The sequence below is a fragment of the Muscardinus avellanarius genome (genome assembly GCF_963383645.1).
Source record: "Muscardinus avellanarius genome assembly, chromosome: 9".
Taxonomy (NCBI): Eukaryota; Metazoa; Chordata; class Mammalia; order Rodentia; family Gliridae; genus Muscardinus; species Muscardinus avellanarius.
The window spans coordinates 5,680,620-5,707,218 of NC_137795.1; the positions used below are offsets into that span (position 1 = coordinate 5,680,620).

Below are 26,599 nucleotides of genomic sequence, written 5' to 3' on the forward strand. Positions count from 1 at the left end.
TTTTTCTCTAGGAAACAAGGAGAGTGAGTGGGACCAAGGGGTATACATGAGCAATATATTAAGCCAAGTAGTTAATACCTGTTAAATGTCTAAGTGTTCATGATTTTTTAAAAAACCAAGCTACTAAGAAAGCAACCTCTGAATCCCTCATAGTGACGAGGCCTCTAACGAGTCACATGGAAAACACCGACTCAAGAAGAAGTGGGCCGACGCGAGGCAGGTAGCAGAGCTCTGGGAGCCGCGGGCATGTGCAGCACGGCACCGGCCCGCTGGCTGTGAGTGGTTCTGAGAGGCTCCTGGTCCACAGTGTTTTCAGAATAACCCGTCAACTTATGATGTGAGGACGAGTATCTGGTTGTGAGCTCTGACTTTCTGTTGCTTGGCTCTCCTGCCGCTGAAAGCCTTTCTCATTAAATACATGACGGGGCATCCTGGAGGATCTTTTTTTGTTCTGTGGTAGACGTCTTGGTGGGGTTGAGTTTCCCTGACATTTACGGAGCTGTGAGGAGGTGAGAGATGTGGCAATGTTCTATCCTGCTGAATAGACAGTGCAGAGCACATAACACTTAATACAATGGTGTCTGAAATGCCAGAGCAACACTTTCTCCTTTCACTCACAAAAATGTGTCCCCAAACCTCTCTGACGTGGCACCTGCAAGCTGAGGGAATCAGCCGTCAGCAGACCACAGAACGGCCTTGCACTCTGCTCCTCCTTTAAAAGGATGAGTGAACGCCACGGGATGCTAGGGTTCAAAGCACCGGCTGCGTGGGCCCACCCGAGGCTCCCCGCCGATGACCGTGTGGGGCCCAAGCATGGCTCAGTGGCCAGGCAGCCGTGAGCCTGAGGCCCGCCCAGCTGCTGGGAGAGGTCCCTTATTACATCATGGCTGCAGTAGCGTAACCAGAGATGCGGCTTCCAGAAAGGCATAGATATCAAGGCCTCCGCTGTGTCATTTAGAACTTTACATTCATCCCCCAGCTCCAAGATTACTAGGACTATACACGTTTTATGAGCACTGACCTGAAAACCTTTAAGTAAGTTATCTAATTGTGATGTTTAGTTCTGCTTATGCATAATCCCTCGGATGCAGTAAAAAATCTCCATATAGTCAACAAGTAGCCAAGCGGCAGATGAGCTCCAATGGCCGACAATCTAGGGGAGTGGGTCTCAGACTTCAGCAAAGATCAAAAACACTCTAACCACTTGTTAAAACAGGACTCAGCCGGGCGTGGCGGCGCACGCTTGTCATCCCAGCATTCGGGAGGCTGAGTCTGGAGGACTGCATTTTGCAGACAGCCTCAACTATTTAGTGAAGCCCTCTGCAACTCAGTGAGACCCTGTTTCAAAATACAGAATAAAAAATTGGGCAGGGTGTGTAGCTAAGAGGTCAAATGCCTCTGGGCTCCATCCCAGACCAGCAAAAACAAAAAAAAAACCAAAAACTAGGACTCAGCAGGCAGGCGGGGCCGGCAGTCTGCATTTCTATTAAGTTTCCAGGTGATGGTGATGCTGACCCTGGGCCAACTTGAGAACCGGGATGTAGACTTGGAGGCCCTGGGGAAGGTATTTGTTCTCACTACATCTTGGCTTAGAAGTTATTTGGAAGACTGAGTGAAATGTTTACAAAGAACTTATGTAACAGATACATTTGGTACTTTTTACTCTTTTAACAGTAGCTATTTACACAGTAAATAAAATTAAATATTAGAATTTTTTTGTGTGTGTATGAGTTATAGACCCAGCCCTATTTTTAATTCTTTATTTTGAAACAGAGTTTCACTGAGTCGCAAAAGGCCTCATTAAGTAGCTAAGGCTGGCCACAAACCAAGATCCTGCTGTCTTAGATTCTCCTGTCTCAGCCTCCAGTATTCAATATTAGAATTTTAAGGACTTCTGGGAAGATGGCGACCGAGAAAAGCGGGGCTTAAGAGCCCCGCTAACAACAAGTCTCCATTACCACAAAATCAGCGCCTTTCATAGCCAGAAAACACCATCACCAGAGGAAAAAAAAAAAAAATCACCAGGCTCCAGAAGGAAAGCGGACTGAGAACAGAGCCACAGAGGAGATCCTCACGCCCGAGGACGCGGCAGCAGCGCCATACTGCCGGCGGCACCGGCGAATTCACGGGACAGCTACAGCAAGCCGAGGTGAGCCACTGCGGAACAGCCAGGCGGGATTTCTCAGCGCAGAGATCACCTAAAGCTCCCAGTGGCCGAGCTCAGCACACGCTGCAGGGATTTAGAGTGGAAATCAAAACCAAGAAGAAAAACTCCAGCCCCACAGCTGAGGGTGTAGCAGCGGCGCCATATTGCCACCGGTGGCAGCAGCAGCGAATTCACTGAATTCAGTACAGCTACATCTGCGTACTCAACAACAGTGAGTCAAATTGCGGGCCACAGAGGAGAAATCCCAGTACTGTACTCCCTGGGACTTGACCCAGTGGGGGAGGGGCGGTGGCAGAGATATCACACCATAGGAGAACGTGCAACCTGGCACCCCCCACAGTCTAAAGCAGCCTCTATCGACTCTCTGGGTCGGAGACTCTGTGATACAACCCAGTAAAGGAGTAGTGGGGTCTGTGATACTACAGACTCGAGATCCAGAACACCTTAAGTGAAGCCATAGTGACCCAAGGGAAGAACCCAGAGAAGGCACAAACATCCGAAATCATGGGAAAGAGGAATAATACTGGAGCAATGAATGCACACAACCCCACAACATCAGAACCCGATAAAACAGAAAATCAGAGATTTCTAGAAGATCAAATCAGGAAAATAACTGTAGAAATAATAGAGGTGCTTTGAAAAGAACTCAGAGAGAGCCAAAAAGAGATAAAGGATGCAATTAATGAAGTAAAGGCCTCAATTCAAAGCACAAACAACCGATTAGACCACATGGGGAACAGAATCTCGCTCTTAGAAGATGATCATTCCAAAAATGAATGCATAGTTTCTAATCTAGAAAAAAATATCCAACAGCAGGAATCTGACATTGAAGAAATATGGGCCCATTTTAAGAGAGCTAACCTAAGAATAACTGGAATAGAGGAGGGAAAAGAAAGTGAAACCAAAGGGATCAACAATCTCTTCAAGGAAGTAATAGCAGAAAATTTTCCAGACATAGAGCAAGAGGTCGATACGCAGGTCCAGGAAGCTTATAGAACTCCCTTTAGACAGGATCGGAGAAGAGGATCCCCATGCCACATAATTGTCAAAATGACCAATGTGGAAGCCAAGCAGAGAATCTTAAAGGCAACAAAAGCAAAGGGCCAAGTGACATTCAGAGGCAAACCAATTAGAATCACTCCAGACTTCCCAAACCAAGTTATGAGAGCCAGAAGGGCTTGGAGTAACATATTCCCAATTCTGAAAGAAAACAACTTCCAGCCAAAAATTTCCTACCCAGCAAAACTTTCTATCAAATTAGATGGAGAAATAAGAAGCTTCCATGACAAACAGAAACTGAAGGAATTTATGTCTTCAAAACCAGCACTAAAGAAAATACTCAAAGAGATTAACTACAAAGAAGAAATAGGTAACACACACCAGAACCAGAGAAACAAGATTTTCCATCCAACAGACAATTAAGATTGGTTATCTGTGGAGATTCATTATTTATGTTAGTCTGTTACCTATCTTTAAAGGGTATTGTTTGCCTTTATTGTTGTTAATTTTTAGGATTTCTAGTTGGAATATTAATATACCTTCAGATATAGCATTTGGAAATATTTTATCCCATTCTATTAGCAACTGTTAACTCTGTTTACATTGTCTTTGGATATACAATATTTTTTTTTATTTTTTAGGGAGTTTGTATACTCTTCTGTTGCCTGTGCCATTGAAATCATAACCAAGAAATCACTACCAATTTCAATGTTGTGAGGTTTTATGACCCAGATTTTCTTCTAAAAGTTTATAGTCTTAAGATTTATATTTAGGTCTTTTATCTATTTTGAGTTAATATTTGTATATGGGATTAGGTAAGGGTCCAACTTTATTCTTTTCCATGTAATTATTATTTTTCAACAACATTTAGTTAAAAGATTATTATTTCCACCACCAAATGTTCGTGGAAACCTTGTCAAAAATAACTTGACAATATAGGGAAGAATTTAGCTCTAGGCTTTTATTTAACTCCAATGGTTTATATATCTGCCTTTAGAATAGTACTACACTGTTTCAATTATTGTAGCTTTATATGGTTTGAAATCAGAAAATATATATCTTCTAGCTTTGTTCTTTTTCAAGATCGTTTTGGGTACCTAGAGTCCATATTCCATATTAGGATAGATTTTTTTCTGAAAAATAAATATATAAATATATGATAGTTTCACCTAAAAAAATAAAAAAAAATATTCTCTGGTAAGAAAGAAAGCAAAAAGAAATATTGAAATGTTATCTTTAAGTCATCAAAAGCTTGGTATCAGACAAATGAAACTGTTATGTGAGATTATCATTTTTAAGTTTGGATAAATTGCTATAATACTAGATGTCAACCACTAAGCCAAGCATGGGAAGGAGGGATGGGGAGGGAACGGGGTGGGGATCGGGTGGGGGCTGACTGGGCGATGTGTGCATGTATGTCTACAAAAGTATGTATCCCACTATGATGTATGAATACAGTGCACCAATAAAAAAAAAAAGAATTTTAAAAAGTTAATTTGTACAGGGGCCATGATTATCTTCTCCGCATTGTTCCAATTTTAGTATATGTACTGCTGAAGCAAGCAGGCCGTGGTGGTACACGCTTGTAATGCCAGCATTCGGGAGGCTGAGACTGGAGGATCGTGGTTCATGGACAGTCTCAGCTACTTAGCAAGGCCCTTCATAACTCAGTGAGACCCTGTTTCAAAAACAAAAAGACTAAAAAATAGGGCTGGGGGTGTAGTGCGAAGGTACAACGCCCCTGGGGTTCCATCCCCAGTACTGTTAAAAAAAAAAAAAGCTAATTTGCCTATACATGGTATACAAATTATATACATCTTCTCTTACATTTCTACTCTCCTTCATTTTAAACAAAATATTAGGTCCCAGTTGTAAAGGCTATGTCTTTAAAATGAGAAAAGTCACTGTCCCAGAAGAAATGTGTGTCCAGAGCCTGTGAGGTGTGAGAGCTGCTGTGTCAACAGCTCTCCTAAAACCATGGCTGTGCGCAGGGCTTGTGCCTCTGTCTGCAGGGGAGGGAGGGTGGCTGGTTTGGGCCCTCTGTCTCTTCAAACCGAGGAGTGGCAGAAAATTAGGGGTTACTATGAAGATTTTTTTTTTTTTCGATACTGGGGACGGGACCCAGGGGTATTCCACCTCCGGGTCTCACTGAGTTGCAGAGGGCCTCACTAAGTAGCTGAGGCTGTCCACGAACCACGATCCTCCTGTCTCAGCCTCCCAAAAGCAGAGATTAGAGCGTGCACCACCACACCCGGCTCAAAGATAGGGTTTTAATCAAGAAAACCTTCCTTGAAATGAGCCTGAATACCAGGATGAAAATGTCAAATCTGCAGCCCTCTCTTCATTTCCACTGAAAACAGTGCTGAAGGAGGAGAGAGGGAGGGAGGAGCTGAAATAGTCTGATTATTTCAGTCACAAAATAGCATTTTCCCTTCAGAGTTCCCTGTCTCCACAGCCAGCATCTCCTGGATTGGGTCTCCAAACCAAGTAAAGGTACCAGCTAAGGAAACAGTTGCAGATTGTGGGGGCTGGGCAGAGGGTACATTCCTAGTTTCCTTTCCCCCTCTGGGCAAAGCCCCTTCCCCACTGGTCAGTGTCCTCTGAGCAGCTGGGATGGATCTCGCCCCAGCTGCAGCACAGCTGAGTGGGTCAGCAGGACCCCGCTCTTCCGTGGCAGCCCCGCTAAGGCAGGAGCAGCATCAGACACGGCGTGCAACCAGACTCTGCGTTGTCTACAGGAGGAAGCACTCTTCCAATACAAAGCCGCCATGCTAACAAGTCAGTTTAAAGAGGCGTTTCTGGTTTGGCACCTGAGCTTTAAAATGAACTCTATTTCTGACTTGGAACAGACAAGTTCTGTTTCCTGGTGGTTATCAACTTTATAGGTGAGATGCTGACGACAAGTTTAAGCAGGAATAGGATACTTGTTATGTCCTACTGAATGCTTACAGTGAGTCCAACCGGCTTCAATTCTTTTCACATGCAAGAACCTAAATCTTTACAACAGTCTTATAGGGAAAAGGTGTCATCATTCCCATTTTATAAATAAAGAAATGGAGGCACAGACAGGTTAAGTGACTGCCTATGAGCATCCCACTAATAAGGGCTAGAACCCAGAGGGCCAGTCCAGGATTCTAATCACTCCATATATCACAAGGTTGTACAGACACTGGCTAGGGGGCATGTGTAGATATGATGAATATACGTTTAGTACTTAAAATCAGAACATGTAGGAAAGATTACTTAGGAAGCCATTCTGAAAATATAAGAAATGTGGGGAACTCTAAACATGCAGGTGGCCCTGGGATGTGGGAGAAAGGAGGACCCCTGAGGCAAGTCCCCTAAAGGGGCCTTGCTCCAGACCCTTCTGGGGCCTGGGGCGGCTACTTTAATCTTTCATAATTTTGGTTTGATGTTCTGTAAAACTGGATTGATGTGAGGACTACATTGTGTAAGTTCTTTACCAGGTTTTATAGAATGTCCGCACTGAGCTGGGTGTGGTGGCACATGCCTGTAATTTCAGTATTTGGGAGGCTGAGACAGGAGGGTTGCAGGTTCAAGGACAACCTCGGCAAGTAGCAAGATGCTCAGCAGCCTAGCTGGGCCCTGTTTCAGAACAAAATATAAAATTGGGATGGGGGAGGGTAGCTTGGAGGTAGAATGTCCCTGGTTTAATTCCCAGAAAGAAAGAGGGGGAGAGAAAGAGGCGGGGTGTAAGTAGGTGTCAATGCTGATTGTGTTATAACATATCGGCAACTTCTAGACGCCACAGCCCGTGGAAGCCATATGGGGGCAGAATCCCTCCACAGCCCAGACAGAGTACCAAGACAGGAGGTGGAACGTGCCTGTGAAGGTGAGAAATGCCAGAGTCCTCTGTCACACCAGAAACATCTAATGAGTGCATTTTGCTGTTTATAATCATGAGCACTTAGCGCTTGCTGTGTGCATCTCTATATTACATTAATAAAAAGCTTCAAAATGATCTCAGTTCCCCCCCACACATGCTTCAAGGCCTACGCTAAAAGAATTTCCTGCAAGCCAAAGCAAAGAGCTCAGCTGCTTCCCTCGGAGCACTGAGAGGATGCTTCCAAATGTTAAATATTTTTCTGAACTGGTCTGATAGATGCATTCATCCACCCATCCACCTGTTCAGTGTTTATTAAATATCTACAGTATTGCAATCACTATATTAAGATTCTGGAAATATAGGAAGCTCTTCTTTGACCTAGCGTTTTTCTTTCTAGTCTTGGCTCTACTGCTACAAAATGAGACTCGTAGCCCACTGTCGGAGTACAGGACAATAACCAGCCCTTAATCCCACTGCAGAATAAGTTCCCAAGATTCCGACCCCCACCTCCTTTTATAGTCTCCAAAATTAACTTCTCCTTGGATACTGACTTTTGAGGGCTGTACTGTATTTGAAGATTAATTGAGGAAAACTATCCCCTTTCTAATATTAGGTCTTCCTTTTAAAATTAAGAGCTTCTTTGAGATACACTAATTTTTAATACACTTAATAAACAGATTACCAGGTTACTGTCTCATGGTTTCTTTTAAAACAAAGTATAAAGGAAGCAAACAACTCACAATAATGAAATACAAAATAAATGAAATCAAATCTTAAAGCACAAATTTTCCCTACAACATGTGTCTCCTTCTCCAGGGGTCCCCGTTCCACACTCTCATCTGATCTGTAAAAATATAAACACTACTTACTCAAGGCTGTCTGGATATCCTTTTCACCATTTTTTACTTCTGTCAAAAATCCCTTTAAGAATTTGAGACCTCTAAAACCAAAAAGAGGAAGAAATATTATTTTCAAAGTTCGCTTATACTGACTGAGTATAAAGAAATGACATACACCAGCTTTTATTTCAGTGATATCTTGGGCGCAGCAATAAACAGGCCAAATCATATGGTGGCACTCTCTGAGCTGCTTCCCTGTCATTTCCCTTAGGACGCTCTGGACTCTTCTCTCACCCCATGCACTAAACCTCAAGCGGTGCTTTTCCAAATGTGGCCCCAGGACTGATGGTTTAGCATCGCTTGGAAATTTCTTAGAAGTGCAGATTCTGGGGCCCTACCTCAGACTCTGGGACTAGAAACTGGTTCTGAGTCCAGTGTTTTTTTAACAAGCCATCCAGAGGTTCTGATGCCACTGAAGTTGGTAGTGTTAATAGATTAATATATAATGTTATATATAAATATAATGTGTATTGATGATATATTACTACATATTATTAAGACCACAATATCTCATCATCATCAAGAGGGATGGAAAATAAAAAGCTGATGCTCTATCCAACAGGCCTTCTAGAAAAGGCTGGCCACGGCCCTCATTCAGAACAGTCTCCTCTGCACAACTTTTATCTGCTTACACTTGTAGCACTTCAGCAGCCCCAGCCGCCCCAGCCCACCTGCCTCACCTCTTCAGCCACAGGAGGGCTTCGGTGGCGGAGTTCCTGACCTGGGCTACATCCGCCTCTACCTCATGCAGCACTATCTTCTGGAGGGTAGTAAACTCTTCCTTGTTGGTTATATACTTCTGATTTACTTTCTGTAATATAAGTAATATAAGGGGAAAAGTTTAAAGTTACCAAGCAAATCACTGTAGTATGGAGACTTATAAATTTTGCAAGTAAAAGAGGAGCTTCTGTTAACCTCTTGTTTGAGAATTCTATAAGGATGAAGCTGAAATTAGTCAGTCCCAGAGATTTAAAATGTTGTTTCTGAAGTATTTTTTCCAGCCTCAGAATCTCTTTTACGGCTGCATTTGGCAGACACTTTTCATCTTGAGTATAAAACTAAACAATCGTTTGAATGAGATTCCAAGCAACTACTTTCTCTGAATTCATAGAAAAGTATGTCTACTGAAATTTCTTAACACTGTTTCCTCAAAGCATAGTATCTAGCGATGAAAATCAGATTTTTACTGGGTACTATAGTCTCAAGAATGTAATGTTTGTTCAATCTACACTGTAAAAGGGACCCAAGTGTTAAAAGCTGGAAATAATGTATAAAATTCTCATTTTATACATGATGCTAAGAAAAAAATCAGTGAGTTACAATGGTCCCACAGCTGTACCGAAAGATGAGCCTTTTGAATCCCAGACCACTAAGGGCTATTTTCACTAATAAACTTTTTGGAGAAATGAAACTTGTCATTGTTTAAAGACTACCTCTAGTGATTTATGCTCTGGGCAAAAAAAAAAAAAAAAAAAAAAAAAAAAAAAAAAAATTCCATGCCCCAAAAGCTTCCTTAGTCATTCTCTTCCTGAGCATTCACAATTGGAGAAGAAAGATACTGGCTCTGTCAAAGAACTATACTACTTTTTTACTTTTTGATTTATTCGTATCAAACACAAAGTATTAAAATGGATTTTTAAATTTTATTTACAGCTTTCCTCAGAGACAAGCCAGTACACTCACCTTAATATTTCCAACAAGATCCATTTTAACAGGAGCAAATACTGTAGGGCCAAGTTTGTCTGGAAGAAAGCATCAAAAACATTTTTTTTTTTTTTTTTTGGTGGTACTGGGGTTCCTGGAAGCCCTTCTACCTCTGGGCTACACTCCCAGACCTATTTTTACATTTGAAACAGGGTCTCTTATGCCAGCACGGCTGGCTTCAAACCTGCACGATCGTCCTGTCTCCGCCTCCCAAGCGTGGGGATTAAAAGTATGCGCCACCACGCCTGGCTTCAAAAACATTTTTTAAAAAGCATAAGCCGGGCATGGTGGCGCACGCTTGTAATCCCTGCGCTTGGGAGGCTGAGACAGGAGGATCATGCAGGTTTGAAGCCAGCCTCAGCTACTTAGTGAGGCTCTCAGAAACTTAGTGAGACCCTGTTTCTAATAAAAGATAAATGGGTCTGGGAGTATAGCCCGGAGGTAGAAAGGCCCTGGGTACTACAAAAAAAAAAAAAAGAGCAATTTTTATCAAATGGGAAATTTTTAATATTTAAAAAAAATTTTAATGGGAAGCATTTTATGGTAATAATAAATTTAGAAGATTTACAACTTTAATTTTTGCCTGTAAATCATTTTCTAGAACCTGACACTGTTACTACCTTTTTCCATTTTACTAGTCTGAAGTGAATAACTATAATGAAGACCTACGAGGCAGGTGAGAGGATCTTGCAAATTCAGCATACATAGATGGAATCCTTAGTGCTGTTCTGCCCAATATGGTACTTACTGGATATGTAAATACTATTTATTTATTGTAGTACAGAGGACTGAACCCAGGGATATTCTACCTCTGAGCTATACCCCTAGCACTGTTTTATTTTTATTTTGACAAGGCTGATAAGAGTCCTACTACTTGCTGAGACTGACCTTGAACCTGCAATCCTTCTGTTTCAGCCTCCCAAGTACTAGAATTACAAGCGTGTGCCACCATATCCGGCTCTTATTTTTATTTTGAAACAGGGTCTCTAGGCTGATGAGGGTCTTACTACTTGCTGAGGCTGTCCTCAAACATGTTACCCTCCTGTGTCAGCCTCCCAAATTCTGGAATTACAGGCACGTGCAATCATGCGCAGCTTGATATGTGAATATTTAGCACTTGAAAGTGCCTAATCCATACTGAAATGTTCTTTAAGTATAAAATATATACAAGATTTTAAAGACTTAGTGCCAACAAAACAATATAAAATAGCTCACTAATGTTTATTTTATATTAATTACATGTTGAAATGGTATTTTAGATATACTATAATAAAAATATTATTAATAACTTTTGCTTTACTATTTTAATGTACCTTCTAGAAAAATTACACTTGTGGTTTGAATGCTTCTATTAGAAGAATTTTAAATTAATTTTGCTAATATAATTTACTAGTTTCAATTAAATTTACTAAATATAACTTTTACTAATAAAAGCTAGAAAAGATAATACAGTTCAGCCGGGCGTGGTGGCGCACACTTGTAATCCTCGTGCTTGGGAGGCAGAGACAGGAGGATCGCACAGGTTCGAAGCCAGCTGTGCTGGCTTAGGAGACCCTGTTTCCAAATAAAAAAGTATAAAATAGGTCTGGGAATGTAGCCCGGAGGTAGAAGGGCTTCCAGGAACCCCAGTACCACCAAAAAAAAAACCAAAAAACAAAAAAAAACCCCAACCCCCCCAAAAAAAAAAAACAAATAGAGTTGTAAAAAAAAAAAAAAAAACACTTGATTGATCTAAAAGAAAGCGAGGCCCAAAGACTGATAGCTAAAAAGGCCAAAAGAGAAAATAAAATAGTATACTAAGAATAACTAATTCATTGACTTAAAGTTAGGAAAGGAATAAAAAAGAAACAAAGAGCAGACAGGAAAATTGAAAACACATAGCAAGATGGTAGCAGCAAATAGCAAGACAGAATTAAATGAGTCCAAACAAGGCAATTCACTACATTATAGAAAAATACACAATAATTACAATAACTGCAAAAAAGCATTTTATAAGCTCAACTCATTCATGATTATAAAACAACTCTCAGCAAACAAAAACAGTCTATGTGTATGCATTTACACGTATCTATGTCTATGTATTTACTCAAAAGGAATGAAAAAAGCTGGACATGGTGGCGCACGCTTGTAATCTCAGCACTTGGGAGGCTGAGACAGGAGGATCGCACAGGTTTGAAGCCAGCTTCAGCTACTTGGTGAGGCTCTCAGCAACTTAATGAGACCCTGTTTCCAAATAAAGTATAAAATAGGTCTGGGAGTGTAGCCCAGAGGTAGAAAAGCCCTGAGTTACACCCCCAGTGCCACCAGCAAAAAAAATTGATATATATTACACACACACACACACACACACACACACACACACAGACACAAAAATGTTAAAAGCAGCTTCATTTATAATGGAAACTACGCAAAAGTCCATCATTAAGAGAATGAATAAGGAAACTGTGGAACATTCATTTAACGAAATCCTACTAAACAATGAGAAGGAATGAACTACTGATGCAACAGAGATGAATCTCAAGAACAACTGAGCAGGAAAGCCAGATGAAGGAGGAGACAAGGATTCGATTCACATTAGGCTTTTGAAATCCTAGAGCTGGTAACTAGGTTAGTAAAACTCACCTATGGCGACAGTCAGTAAAATGCCTGCCTAAGGCTGAGTAACGAATCGAGGACCAATGGCACAGGGAACTTTTTAGGGCCATGAAAATGTTACATATTTTGGCAGGAATGTGGATTATAAAGTAGGTACACTTATCAGAAGTGACTGACAGCAGGCAAGTGGCATTCGCCTGTGATGCCAGAAACGTGGGATGCTGAGGCATGAGGACAAAAGTCCAAGGCCAGCCCGGGCAACCTGGTGAGACCTGGCTCAAAATAAAAGCAAAAGGCTCAGGGATAGAGCGCCTCTGGGCTCAGTTCCCAGGACTGACATAGCACTTAAGTACCAAGTAAATTATACCTCAAGAAAAAGAAAAAAGGAGGAAAAAAGCAGTTATGCTATGAGTCACACAGAAAATTTCAACATACTCACAATCCCAGGTATTACTGCTTTTATATTAAGTAAATTTGGAATATATAGCTGGGCGTGGTGGCGCACGCTTGTAATCCCCGTACTTGGGAGGCAGAGACAGGAGGATCGCGCAGGTTCGAAACCAGCCTCGCTGGCTTACAAGACCCTGTTTCCAAATAAAAAAAAGTATAAAAAATAGGTCTGGGAGTGTAACCCGAGGCCGAAGGGTTTCCAGGAACCCCAGTACCACCAAAAAAAAAAAATACACACACACACACACACACACACACACACACACACACACACACATACATATATGTGCGTATATAATTTAAGCTTTGAAAAATGTTTGCTTGTTTTTGTTTTTGGATACTAGGGATTGAGCCCAGGAACATTCTACCTCCAAGCTACAAACCCAGCTCTATTTTATTTTTTAAACAGGGTTTCACTAGGTTGATGAGTCTCACTACTTGCTGAGGCTGTCCTCAAACCTGTGATCCTCCTGTCTCAGTCTCCCAAGTACTGGGTTTTCAAGCATGCACCACCATGCCCAGAGGAAAAATGTTTTAACTGGTAAAATATTTTTTCATAGTACCAATAGTTTTGAAGGCCTATTCCTCAACTACTTTTACTTTTACTTTTTTTGTATGTTTTCTAGGGAAAGAATCCCTTTTTCTCATTACACGATTCTGAAGTCACTACTTAGTCATAGTTAAATGCCAGTGTTGAAGGCCATTCCTTTCCAACTGTCTGAGGCTGGGAGGTGGCTAAGGAGGGGACGTCTCATTGTCTACCCAGTACAGGCTAACGCTCCTGCAATACACCTGCAGACAATTCTAGAAGCTAATGACGTAAGGCAAAGGCAGCAGTCTTACCTAATACTGGAACCACAGCATAACATGATGCCAAGAACGCTTCCGTGGGAATACCACTGTCTTCCAGAAGTTCAATGTCGCTAAAGCTAAACAATTTGGTGACATGGAGGAGGAAAGATTGAAATCCAGTATCAGCACTCTCCGCAGTCAGAGGCATTCACACAAACAGCTGCTCCTCTTCAGAGCAAACCATTCAGCCTCACTTCATAGGTACACCCCAATGGCTGATGTTTAATTATGAAGTCCATTAAGATAATTTTCCATAGATAACCCACCAAAGCAGGCTAAAATTTATTTGTAGAGTATGAGCTTTTTGTACTGGGGATTCAACCCAGGGACATTCTATTTCCAAGCTACATCTCCCAGCCCTTTTTAAATTTATTTTTGAAACAGGGTCTCGCTAAGTTGCTGAGGCAGTTCTGAACCTTCCATCGTCCTATCTTAGCTCCCAAGTCCTGGGATCACAAGCATGTGCCACCACACCTGGCTCTCGTTCACTACTGAGAAAAGATAAATAAAAATGGTAGAACAGATACCTGGTATGTCATATTCTCATATTTTTCATAGTTCCAATAGTTTTGAAGGTCTGTTCCTCAACTATTCTTACTTTTACATTTTGTTGTATTCTTTTAGAACACACCATCACCTGAAAGGACCACTAATACTAATTAAACTCAACTGCCAGTGACTTCTGAGGGAAGGTCTACAATACCTGGTGTTCATGGTACTAAAGAAAGTTGGGATGGCTTCTTTGCCTTCATCCCAGAGGGTCTCTGGAGAGCAGCTGGGGGAGTCTGAGCCAGGCTGTGCCATGTCGCTGTCATGATTTCCCAGGTTTTCCTCTCCATCTTCCTTCATTATTTCTCCTTGGATTGCAAAGCAGATTATCTATCACTAACCTTTTATACCATGTGTATTATAAAAATTAATATGTAGTCATTGCTGAAAACTTCTAAAACAAAATATACAGAAATAAAAATTTGTAAAATATGGTACAAACAAAATTGGGCTTAAAGAGCAATAGAGTTGTATCTTATTTGCTTTTACCTGTTATATTATCTTCTGTATTTTCTTCACTTGATATGCTGCAGTCTATCTCTGCAGATTTCAAATACAAGGAGCTCTTGTTTTTCATTAGGATTTCTTCATCACCATTTATTTCCATATTTAAAGATCCATTTTCACAATTGCTCAACTCCATTTGCCTAAATTTTTTTTTAAAAGAAAAACCCAGAAAGTCCAGTGATTTGGGTGTAGGTTGCCCAGATAGATGTTATTCTGAGAGATGAAGAAAGAATTCACAATCACCAAATCCTTTTAACATTAATTAAAAAAACAAACAAACTGCTAACACAAGGCAACTCTCAGCCTCCCACAAAGATCAAGGCCTGTGCTTAGAGCAGGCCTATCTCAAGTTTGGAAATCAAGGATCTGTTAATGGCTTTTCCAAACCCCCAGGTGACCCATTGTCCTGTTCCCTACTAGCAATAGGAAGTAGTCACTGACAGCTCTTTGGTTTACAATCAGCTTTCTGCCGGTGTGGCACTGAACACTTTTATTTTGTTTGTTTAACTTTCCTCAACTAACTCCTCCCTGGGAAGCTTTTTCTCAACACCACTAGCCACTTGCATGTGTTGGCTTAGCAGTGAACTGTCTAGAAGCCACATGCTGTGGTCAGCAGAGAATAGCCCTACAACACATAGCTGAGAGAAAAATAAGTAACAGGGAGGCCCAAAACACATCTTTAGGGACCTGTCACACTTTAGTGTAACAGAAAAAGCTATTCAACATGCAAGTGAAATAGTAGATTCTCTTTTTTAAAGGTACGATTATAGTATCTAAATATAGGTGATTATATCTGGTCAAATTAGAACAAAAATATTTTTCTGATAATAAATATAGGGAGGAAGGATCCAAGTGGTGACCCGAGGAAAAGCATTTGCTATTTTCTAATTAAAAAATACTGTATTTCAATGTAGCAATCAAAATGTGGGCGTATATACAGGCAAAACCTCAGAAGGGGGAAAAAAATCTACAAACATGTTTCTAGTGGAAATATTTAGAAAATAAGAAAACTAGACAACCAAACTGGGAATAACCCTTCTAATAAAGAAGCAAATAATAGTATATAAAGGGATGTACTGTAATTGAAAGGACAAGTATCTAGAGTATGTCAATACATAGGAATGTCTATACAGCTTAAAGTCTAAAGACCCAGTGCCTATTTAAATGTGTACTTTTAAAATAAATTTTGCAATGCTGGGATAAACCCAGGGCCTCAAACATGCTAGGCAAGTATTCTACCACTGAGTACATCCTCAACTTAGCATGTATTTTTTTTCCATTGAAGGAGCTTTCAGAGTAATAGAGTTTGGACTTTGATATTGAGCTAATTTTTTCAATCTATAAAGCTACTTGAGATTTTTCTGGATGGGATGGATGAGATCTGTGTCCTAGGGCAAATATCAACCCTTCCCCACTCGTGTGGAAGGTCTGCAGTGCTCAGACTCCCCTCAAGTCAGGTATTTTTCCCAATTTGGTTGTCTAGTTTTCTAATTTTCTAAATATTTCCACCAGGAACATCTTTGTAGATTTTTTCCCCCTTCTGAGGTTTTGCCCGTATACACTCCCACATTTTGACTGCTATGTTGAAATATAGTATCAAATCACCAGGAAAACCACAATTTGATCAAAATATTATTTCTGTTTTTAAACAAGAACTATCAATATCTGCATTTTTTGTTTTGAGGAAAAAAATGTTACCGTACCTTTCTAATGAATTATGAATCGGCACAATAGGATGTTTCATCTTTAAAAGAAACAAAGAAATGAAAGTTTACATGTTGAACTTCCAAGATTATTTAGAATCTTTATCACATACCAGAGTGGTAAATATAAGCCAATAACAGTAGCACATACTACTTCATTCATAAGAAACACATTTAGGTCTCCTGAAATGGAATCACTGATTTCAACTGGCCCAACTTATTAAACCAAATAGGGGTACACACATTTCTAAGAAAAAGGAAGGTGACCTTTTGAAAGACCTAATTATCAGGGCCAAAGTCCTGGTTATTGGCTTTCTTTGAATCTCAGTTATGCCCATTAACTGTTAACAGATAGCAAACTATGGCAAAATATTACATCACACACTAGAGGTCTAAAGGTAAGCTCTGTGGGGCTCTTGCTCTTAGGCTAACTTCAGTAGAGAACAGGGCTAACAGAGGGGTGTAGGAAAGGAGCCCTCAGCCCAAGCTAGGGATTCGGGAAAAAGATGGATGAAGGATGAATAAGATCTATTCTGGGGAAGAGTTCTTGGCACTGGAAAACAATATAGAGGAGTGGTGGGGAATGATAGGCAATTCATACATTCAAGTCAGGAAATGTCAGGGAAAGAGGCTGGTGATGTGGGAAAAAACTAGTAAGTTTTAGCTTTAACCTACAGACAATGAGGGAGCCACTTAGGTAAATAGTCCAATTCATACAGCATGAACAGAAATACTGCCAGCTGACTGGAGAGCCAGCCGAAGGTGGCAAATAAGGTCAAACTGCCCCAAATAACTGAACAGATAAGGAGAACTTAAGGTCCTTTCCAAACGTCTTTACCAGTCACCATAGGCTGCACTTTAGAAACTTTTCATTATACCCTGTTGCAGCCAAACTGAGCCAGCCTTTTACCTTGCTGGACTTGAGCACTGCCAGCTGTGGAGACCCTGGAGGAGTACGGCAGAGCAGCTCTGAGGTGAAGGCTGCATTTGCAATCTGCATGCATTCTTCCAAGGTCTTCAGAAAAGTGTTGCAGGTTGATTTCAGCAGAGTTCCCACATCAATTCCCTCCTACAAAACAGAGTAGAAGACTCTTGTGTCTTGCCAAAAAAGAGAAAGCTCGACAGTGTTGTCCTTAGAGGTCTTTATCTACAAAATAATAACATATCCACCTATTTTGCTGGACAAATACATATGTTGGTTGAAAAAATTGAACTAGCCCAATTGATCTATTTACCATCCACAGGCCCTGCTCTGATTCTGACCCTTCACAGTCACCCACCACTCCAGCTAAAGGCAACAATTCCTTTCAGTTCATTAACATAAGACAAAACTGTGCCAGACGCTGGGCAAGAGCTTGCATGCAGCTTCCAGTCAAACATGCATCATCTGTTTGAACACAGCAACCGGAAGCCCTTTGTACATGCACTTTTTTTTCCTTCCAAGTTGGCTTACTTGTTTAGGATGTATTTCTTCTGGATTTTGGTGTTGGTAAGTTGCTCAGGACCTGAGGTCACACTGACTGCACAGTGAGGAGACCACACCGTAGTGGTCTATTCTCCTCAACTTTGTATTTCTACAAGCTCCCAGGTGGTGCTGTTGGTCATGGACCACACTTTTCATTAGCAAGTTCCCACAGCGCTTACTACAGTACTTTCTTTCTTGAATTAAAGGCTGTTAGCTCTGTTTACTTTTCCCCTCCTTTCTGAACCAGGGCTTCTCTACGCAGTCCCACTGACATGTGGGCTGGTTAATTGGGGCACGTATGTGCAGATGCAAGGGTATATAGCTTTCCTGTCCATTTAAGATGCTAAACTGCATCCCCTGCTTCTAGATGCCAGTGGTACTCCCTCCATCGTGACAAACAAAAACATCTCCAGACATTACCAAATGGCTCCTGGGGGGACACAGCTGTTCTGAGTTGACAATTTCTCTTAGACTGTAGTTCTTGTGAAAACATGACTGAAATGATTATTGGTCCTCCCTTTCTTCCTCCTCTACCAATGTCTACACAACATGTAATGAATGAGTAAGAAAGCCACAAGGAAGGAAATAAAAGTGAGTTAAATCTCCTTTATTAGAAAGACTTTGAAGCACATATATTACTAGTAGCATGGTATTCTACTACCTGAGAGAATGAAGTTAAAACCATAAAGTATAAATGCAGATTATTTACACTTTATAATTTATAGCCATTGCTTGTCAGATTATAACTTCTTTGAGAGCAGAGCAGAGACATTTGCTGGCTCGTGTGAGCCATTCAATAGCTTATTACATAGCTTAACACAAGCCAGATCCTTTAGTATGTTTTAGGCTGAGTAAATAAGAATGGTAAGTGTTATAAATCTCAATCCTTGTTGATGATAGAAATCAAGCTATGTCTCCATCTATTCCAAAGCATAACATTTACGGTGAAGGAAAAAGTCCTGTCACTTCTGACAGAGGTGACAGACAAATACTACTGACAGGCACTATGCTGACATCTTAGTAGCCACCCCTACAGAAATGCTTCTGGAAGACAGGCAAGAATTTTTGTGTGTTTTGTTTTGTGGGTTTTTGTTTTGTTTTGTGGTACTAGGGATGAAACCCAGGGGCATTCTGCCTCCAAGCTACACCCTCAGCCCTATTTTTTATTCTTTATTTTGAAACAGGGTCTCACTGAGTTGCAGAGGTCCTCACTAAGGAGCTGAGGCTGTCTGCAAACCCAGATCCTCCTGTCTCGGCCTCCCGAATGCTGGGATTACAAGTGTGCACCACCACGCTCGGCAAGAATGTATTTTTAAAAATGATGTAATCAAGAAACATACTTTAGAATTTCAGGACTAAAGTTAAAAGTTTGAAATTTTTTAATTAATCTTTAATAAATTTCAGGAAGAAAAAACTTTAAGCTCCCATATGCATACATTTCTATGTTGAATTTTGTTACATTTTTTCTAAAATAGTAAATACCAAGATAGGGATTATGTGAGACTACATATCACTTCTAAATAATCCAGTGCTATTTTTCATGTATTTTGTCAATAATATTACTAAATAATATTTTACCTCGGAATTAGAAACACCGGTTGTGGTCACTTCTTTTGTTTTATCTACTTGCTGAACAAGGAGATCACAGTAGAGTCTTAGTTCTGACATTTTGGTTTTCAAGTTTTCGGTATTCTCAGCAAATTCTAAATAACAAAATGATGGCAATGTAGTTATCAAAAAAATTAACAACCTTTTCTAGTTAGTACAATGTATAAAAGTAAATATGTAGCCTATGCCCAAAGTCAGAAGTTTATAGTATAGGTTAGAGGTGGTAGGTAAGCAAGAAACACAGAAAGAGGATCTTTTCAGCCATCTGAAGTCATAGATTAGTGGTAATAGATTATTTCTCTAGACAACAAACTAAATGGTCAGCATAGGAAAAGGAGGCTATACTGGAGATCATTTAGGTGACAGAATACTGCCTGACCCACTTGGGTTAGAACTGGGAGAGTCAGGGTTCTGAGCTGCGGTCTCAGTTCTGCCACACAGTTTTCCCTGCCAGACGGGCTCAGGGCAATCTACCTGCGATTTCACTGCTCTGCTCAGACCCGGAACGTGCTCTTCAATGTCCACTTACCACAAGAACCCTGCTCATTGCTGTGGCTGAGGGCTGGTTCAGCATGCTCCCTGTCAACACGAACAGCACCCAGCCCTTATCAGCAGGGCCTCCCAGCCACCTAGTGCGGAGGGCTCAGCTACAATCACTACCACCTCTGGCCCTCTCATGAAAATCCTACGCATTCGCACCTGCTCTGAGCCAGGCTGACAGCTTCCAGAACGTGTTCTGGATTTAGCATGTAAGAACAACCAACGAAGAGGTCATTCGGCCGGGTCTTTTTGAACAGTTACACATTTCTACCACAACTTCCGGTGTACTTCTTTCCATCCCGTCCCAGCTAATCTCTTCAGTGGTGCATACAGGGCTGCAGGGTGGGACATCAGTGACTACACCTAGAAAGTTGTATCATGATTCTCAGGAGGTCTAACCATGCCAACTTAATAAGTATTAAGTAGCAACAACCCCACGATTAAGTATATAACCCACCTCAGGGAGCAGCAGGGCGAGCAGGCTATTATTTCAGAAAACACCATGGTCCAAGACTTCCCTGGCCCACCAACCCTGCAACAGAGGTCACCTCTGTGTCCACCTGGGCACTACCATTGCATACCATCACGAATCCCCATGGTTAAAGGTAGGTACTATGACCTCTTTTTAAAAGATAAGGAAATGGAGGCTCAGAGAGATTAAATGATCCAGGCCAAACTTACACAGCAATAAACTACAAAGCCATCATTTAAACCCAGCTGTGTCTGACTCTGAAGCCTGCACTCTTTCTTCCCACTAAGAAGAGTCAGATATGAATCCTGACTTAAGTTCTACCAGCACATAGCATTTAAATGATACAAAAAGCTGGCTATATGGTCAGAGGGGAAAATATCAATAAGGGAACACGAAGATGCCAGTGGGTGACTCCAAGGCTCCCAGACTAGAAGACAACTCACACTTGCCTTTCTCCTTCTGGGTCCTACTGTCCGTCAGGCAAGCCTTGGCGGACCCCAGGGCCACCAGCCACCGCTGTCTCTCAGCTGCACTTCTGGCCTTCAGGTAGAAATACTGTTCTCCAGGGATTATCAGGTCCATGCGGGTATTATCTACAGAATGAACTGGCAAGATGGAGGGAGGTCAGAGAACTCCAAGAGTGCTGCTTGGGCGGCCTCCGCCCACCCAACCTGTCCCCTCCTTCCTTCCCTCCCTCCCTTCCTTGAGACAAGATCTTGTTAGGTTGTCTAGGCTGGCCTTGAGATCCTCCTGCCTACCTGGGATTATAGGCATGTGCCACTGGGCCCAGCCCCGAGCTCAATTGGTGCCAGTTATTAAGGGCTTCTTCCTAGGGAGGAGAGGCCAGCCTTCACTGTCTCTCCCAGTCCACACAAAGTTCTGTTTTTATTTGTCTCTTTGAAGCTACCTCTGCTATCAACAGGGAAAACCTTGCAACTGGCAACAAGGGCTCACCAAGGTTTTGGCTCAAAAGAGAATCACCTGTTTTAACTGCTTTTTTGTCAGAAGAGCGAGGAAATCTCTCATTTGGCTTGTGTGTATCGAAAGTATGCAGCTCTGGGGCCCCCAAAGGCTTGCATGCTGCAATGTAGACGTGGTTGGCCTCCCAAGGGTTCCTGTGTTGGAACCTGGGTTCCCAGTGTGCTGAGTGATGTGAAGGAGGGCAAGGCCTCCGAGATGTCACCGGGGCACTGCCCTTGGAAGGAATTAATGCCGTTCTCACAGGGCCCTGGTTAGAACTTGTGAGAGGGCTGGTATAAACGAGACTGGCTCCTCATCAGTCTTTCTGCCTTCCCATCTGTTTTCGTCTGTTTTCTCATCATTGTGACCAAAATGCCTGAGAATTTAGAGAAAGAGAAGTACTGGCGTCTGGTCTGAAAGGTTTCAGTCCCTGGCCAGCTGGCTGGTATGGGAACCAAGTGGTCATAAGGCTTCGGGCGTGGTAGAGAAGTAAAACTGCCCTCAGATCATGACAGTGGTTAGCAAGGAGAAAGGGGAATGTGGCGTGGCCAGGGATCCGCCTCCAGCCTTCCAGTCATGCCTGCCTCTGAGCCTGGCTGCTCTGCCAATACATGAGGTTTGGGGCGTGTGTGATGTTCAGAGTGTAACACCGTCTCACTACGTGATCTCTCCCCATCTAAGCTCCTGCGTGACGCCATCCCTAGATGTCATGGGGTTAAGGGGAGCCTTGCCAGAAAGCACCACAATTTTGGGCTATCCCCCCCAACTGTTAATAAACCCCTTTTCTTCTTCTTCCTTTTTTTTTTTCCTTCAGTACTGGGGATGGAACCCAGGGGCATTCTACATCTGAGCTACAGCCCCAGCCCTATTTTTTATTCTTTATTCTGAAAAAGGGTCTCACTGAGTTGCAAAGGGCCTAAGTAGCTGAGGCTGTCCACGAACCACAACCCACCAGTTTCCGCCTCCTGAATGCTGGGATTACAAGCGTGTGCCACCACGCCCGGTGGGTATGGTCTTTATATCCTTGGATTTATTGGGAAGAAATCAAGAGCACAAGGGTTTTTGTCTTCTATCTCCCTTAACAAGTTAGCCCAAAAGTATAAGAATTCCCTCAAAGGCTGGGCCCAGTGGAAAACACCTGTACTCTCAGCTAATCAGGAGGTTGAAGCAGGGGGATTACAAATTTGAGGTCAGCCTAGGCAATTTAGCAAGGTCCCATCTCAAATTTAAAAATAAAATGGGTTGGGAACATAGCTCTGTGATAGAGCGCCCCTGGGTTCAATCTCTCAGAACCCTGCAGAAGAAAGAGCCAACTACGTTCTCACCTTCTTACCACAGTCTCACTACTCCCCTAACTCCCATCTTATCTCTTTTTTCTTCTGAACTTATCTTACCATATTTCAAGATTCCAAAAATCAGAAATAAAAGGTGTTTGTAGGTCTATTCGGTTTTTGCTTGTTTCGAGTGGAAAGTAGAGGTGGGCAGGTGTGTGTGTGTGTGTGTGTGTGTGTGTGTGTGTGTGTGTCCATTAGAATTTAAACACAAGTGTTTGATGCTGCAGCAAGGATGACACAAATAAGCTTTGCAAAGAGCTCTGGCCCAGGTGCGCGGCTGACTGAGGACTGAGCAACGCCCGGCGGGTGAAGCCAGTGCTCTCATTTACTGTGGCCGCCTCTTCACCAATCTCCTTCAAGAGTTGGCTGCAAGGCTTTCTTTTGGGGCATAGCACTACGTATCTTGGAATCTACTTGACAAGAGCAGAGAAAGACACACTGAAGCCTGTGCTTTATTTTTTCTGGAAGACAGAAAGAAAAATAAAACCTTCAAGTTGCTTTGCTTCTCACCTTGAATTTCACAGACTGCCATTTGTATGCTCCCTTTGCAACCTTTCCAGGCATCTTCAGGAGAATCATAATAGGATAATATTCCTCCACAGAGAAGGAACCATCGAGGCTGCCAACCTGAAAACACATGAGCACCATCACCATGAATGCCTGCCTGGGAGGTGCCTACCAGGACACAGAAGTGGGGTCTACTCTAAGATGCCAGGCCCCAGGGAGAAGAGCTTTTCATTGCAAGAGACAGTCTAAGAAAAAGAAGTAGGTCTGAAAAGACCTGTTTGTTTGATCCACTTCTGTAAAATTAAAAACAAGCACCTCCAAAGGCATACATTTTTAGTCACCGGAGATACAAAAGAGTGGAAAGATTGTTTTGGTTTGGAGCCCAAAAGCTCATGTGCAGAAAGCTGTCCCCACTGCAGCAGCAAGGTCCTGAGGTGGGGCAAGGTGGCGGAGGCAGGTGACTGGTGGCGTGGCCCTGAGGTCTGCATCCATCTTCGCCCTCCTCTCTGTCTTCTGGCTGCCGGGCTGCTTTGGAGCCCGCCCGTCACGATCACTCAGGGGCTGACCTCTGAAACCCTGAGTGCAAACCTCTCCTCCCCTAAGCTGCTCTCAGGTGTTTTGGTCACAGTGATGAAAAAGCTGAGCAAAAGCAGACCTGTAATACGTACAGCTAGCAATGCTCCTCTGGGGAAAACAGTTAACAAGTGACGTTTAGTCTCTTTTCTCTCTTTTATTTTTTATTTGTGGTGCTGGGAATGGAACCCCAGGCCTATGCATGCTAGGCAAGTACTCTACCATAGAGCAGTAACTCTAGCCACTTAGTATATGTTTTTTAGTTTTTCTAAAACAAATGATTATTGTATCTTAAACATTATCGTTAACACAGCTTTAGCCTTAAAATTACCCAGCAAGGTGTGGTGGTGCATGACTGTAATTTCAGTACTTGGGAGGCTAAGACAGGAGGATCACAGGCTCGAGGCTAGCCTCAGCAACTTAGCAAGGCTCTCAGCAAAACAAGACCATGTTTCCAAGTTGAAAAAATATATATGTAGGCCAGGTGTGGTGGCCCACACTTGTAATCCCAGTACTTGGGAGGCTGAGACAGGAGGATCACAGGTTCATGGCCAGCCTCAGCTACTTACTGAGGCCCTCTGCAACTCGGTGAGACCCTGTTTCAAAATAAAGAATTAAAAAATAAGGCTGGAGGTGTCGCTCAGAAGTAAAATGCCCCTGGGCTCCATCCCCAGTTGTGCAATAAATAAATAAATCATAAAAGGTCTGGGGATGTAGCTCAAAGATAGACCCCTCCTGAGTTTAGTTCCCAGCACTACACAATATATAAAAGAAAAAAAGAAAAAGTATCCAAAACTTGGAAATGAGGTAACCCAGGTTACAATGCTTTTTTAACAAAAGTAGTCACACAGTGTGACAACTAATATGCCTGCCTAGACTCATATGACCCTTTGGAAAAGGAGCTATGTTTGACTTAACTATTTAGTACTGAGCCACCAGAACACAGTGATCTTAAAACACTCAAGGTTCAGCTCCAGTCACATCAGTATTAGGGATTTTGGAGACAAACGCATACAGTGGAGATCATGCATCTTACCCCATCCTCCACACAACTTAGGTCCCAGTCAAGCCAGCTGCACCTTTCTCATAAAATGCCATCCTATCTCTGCATAAGCCTTTCATTCCTCTTCAGAAACATGACTTTTTTTCTCTCTTGGAAATGTCACAGCCCTTTAGGGACAGGGACACATTTCTTTCCTGGAACTCTGGTGTGACTGAAGCAGCCAAGAGAAGACCAGTGGAGGCTCTGGGCAGAGTCCCAGGGCCTAGGCAGGACAGACATCTGAGGGGCCCTTGGAGATTACACAAAACCAGTGGGAAAGGTACCAGCTAAGGTCCAGATGATCACAATTTACATTAAACCCAGAAGATTACTGCACTGCCTGGCGCACCCCTATCCTAACATGACACGGGGAAGCTACATTTCTAATCAGACGGCTGGATGGTCAGCACCAAACACAAGCAGAAGAGCTGGGGTAGACCAGCTGTTTCACTCGTCACTTAACCCACCAGAGTTTGTTCCCTAGAAACAAGAACACCAGGTGCTACGTCTCTCACTTCCTTAAACAAAACTGAATAAGCACTAGTTCTCAAAACCTACTCTCCAATAATATCCTGCAATATCCTGCCACACAACGCTTTCTAAGTCAAAGGTAAGTACTGTTTTCTAAAGTTTATGTTCCTCTTGTTCCGTTTTATATTGAGGACTCCCTCCCCAGGAACCTAGTAGGTTTATCTCCATACTGTGCCAAAACAAAACAATCTTTGGCTGACAAATCTCTTGGGATGACCCTGTAAATTTTTATTTCAGAAGTTGATGCTTCCTCACCTTGGCATCAAATTCTACAGAAACTCAAACTTGAAGGTCACTGTTAAACACTGTCCTGGAGGCAGTAGCCAGGGCAAGAAGGCAAGAAAACGAAATAAAGGAAATCTAGATTGGAGAGGAAGAAAAAAATTCAGCTCTATTCACAGACATTGTCTTATATATTTTAAACAAAAACAAACTCATGAAATCTACTTTATAAAAAACCATTAGAAGCCAGGTAGGGTGGCACATGTTTGTAATTCCAGTACCTTGAGGGCTGGGACAGGAAGACCACAGTTTCATGGCCAGCCTCAGCTACTTAGTGAGGCCTTTGGCAACTTAGACCCTGTTTCAAAATAAAATAAAATAAAATATAGTGCTGGGAGTGTAGCTCAGAGGTAGAATGCCTCTGGGTTCCTCCCCCAGTACCACAACAGCAATAAAACAAAAGAAATGATAACATATGAGTTCAGCAAGATGTGATTCCAAATACCAAATATATTTCTACACAAGTTGCAATGGACAATCCAAAAATGAAATTTAAGAAAACAAATCGATGTATAATAACACCAAAAAGAATAAGCTAGTCATAAAAATTAACAAGTGTAAAACATATACTCTGAAAGAGACAAAACGGTATTGAAGAAATTTTAAAATATCTGAAGGTCTGCTTCTGCCTTCTTTTCTCATATAGCATAATTGCTTCTCTATACTTAAGCAACAAGCAACTATTTACAAATTGTTGTTGTTTGAGATGGGTTTCACTATATGGCCCAGGCTGGCCTCCAACTCCTAGCTCAACACCATCCTCCTGCTCAGGCCTCCCAGGAGCTGAGCAGCAGGACCACAGGCACAAGCCGCCCCCCCCCCCCAGGGCTTTCAGTGCAACCATGCTGAACAATACGCATTTTTCAATGAGCATAGTTTTCTTCAAAACACAGACTTATATTTGGATCTTAAAGCGGCATTCCTCATGTTAATTCTGTAGTAAAATTTCTTCCTTTCTTATTTCCTAACCAACCACCATTTTAAAATCAAAATTTCCAAATGAAAATGTTATT

At 42.1% G+C, this 26,599-nt stretch overlaps 1 protein-coding gene across 1 annotated transcript in view; it reads right to left on the reverse strand.

Annotated features, from left to right (window-relative positions):
- Nucleotides 1-26,599, reverse strand: part of PLEKHA8 (pleckstrin homology domain containing A8) — a gene marked incomplete at both ends in the record, with an annotated part of 51,021 nt that overhangs the window by 10,968 nt on the left and 13,454 nt on the right. Inside the window, 11 exon segments of the mRNA XM_080701587.1 lie at nt 7,883-7,953; nt 8,593-8,723; nt 9,596-9,654; nt 13,505-13,590; nt 14,217-14,376; nt 14,552-14,709; nt 16,273-16,313; nt 17,183-17,341; nt 19,316-19,438; nt 20,802-20,962; nt 23,162-23,278. Coding sequence (XP_080557713.1) covers nt 7,883-7,953; nt 8,593-8,723; nt 9,596-9,654; nt 13,505-13,590; nt 14,217-14,376; nt 14,552-14,709; nt 16,273-16,313; nt 17,183-17,341; nt 19,316-19,438; nt 20,802-20,962; nt 23,162-23,278 — 1,266 coding nt within the window.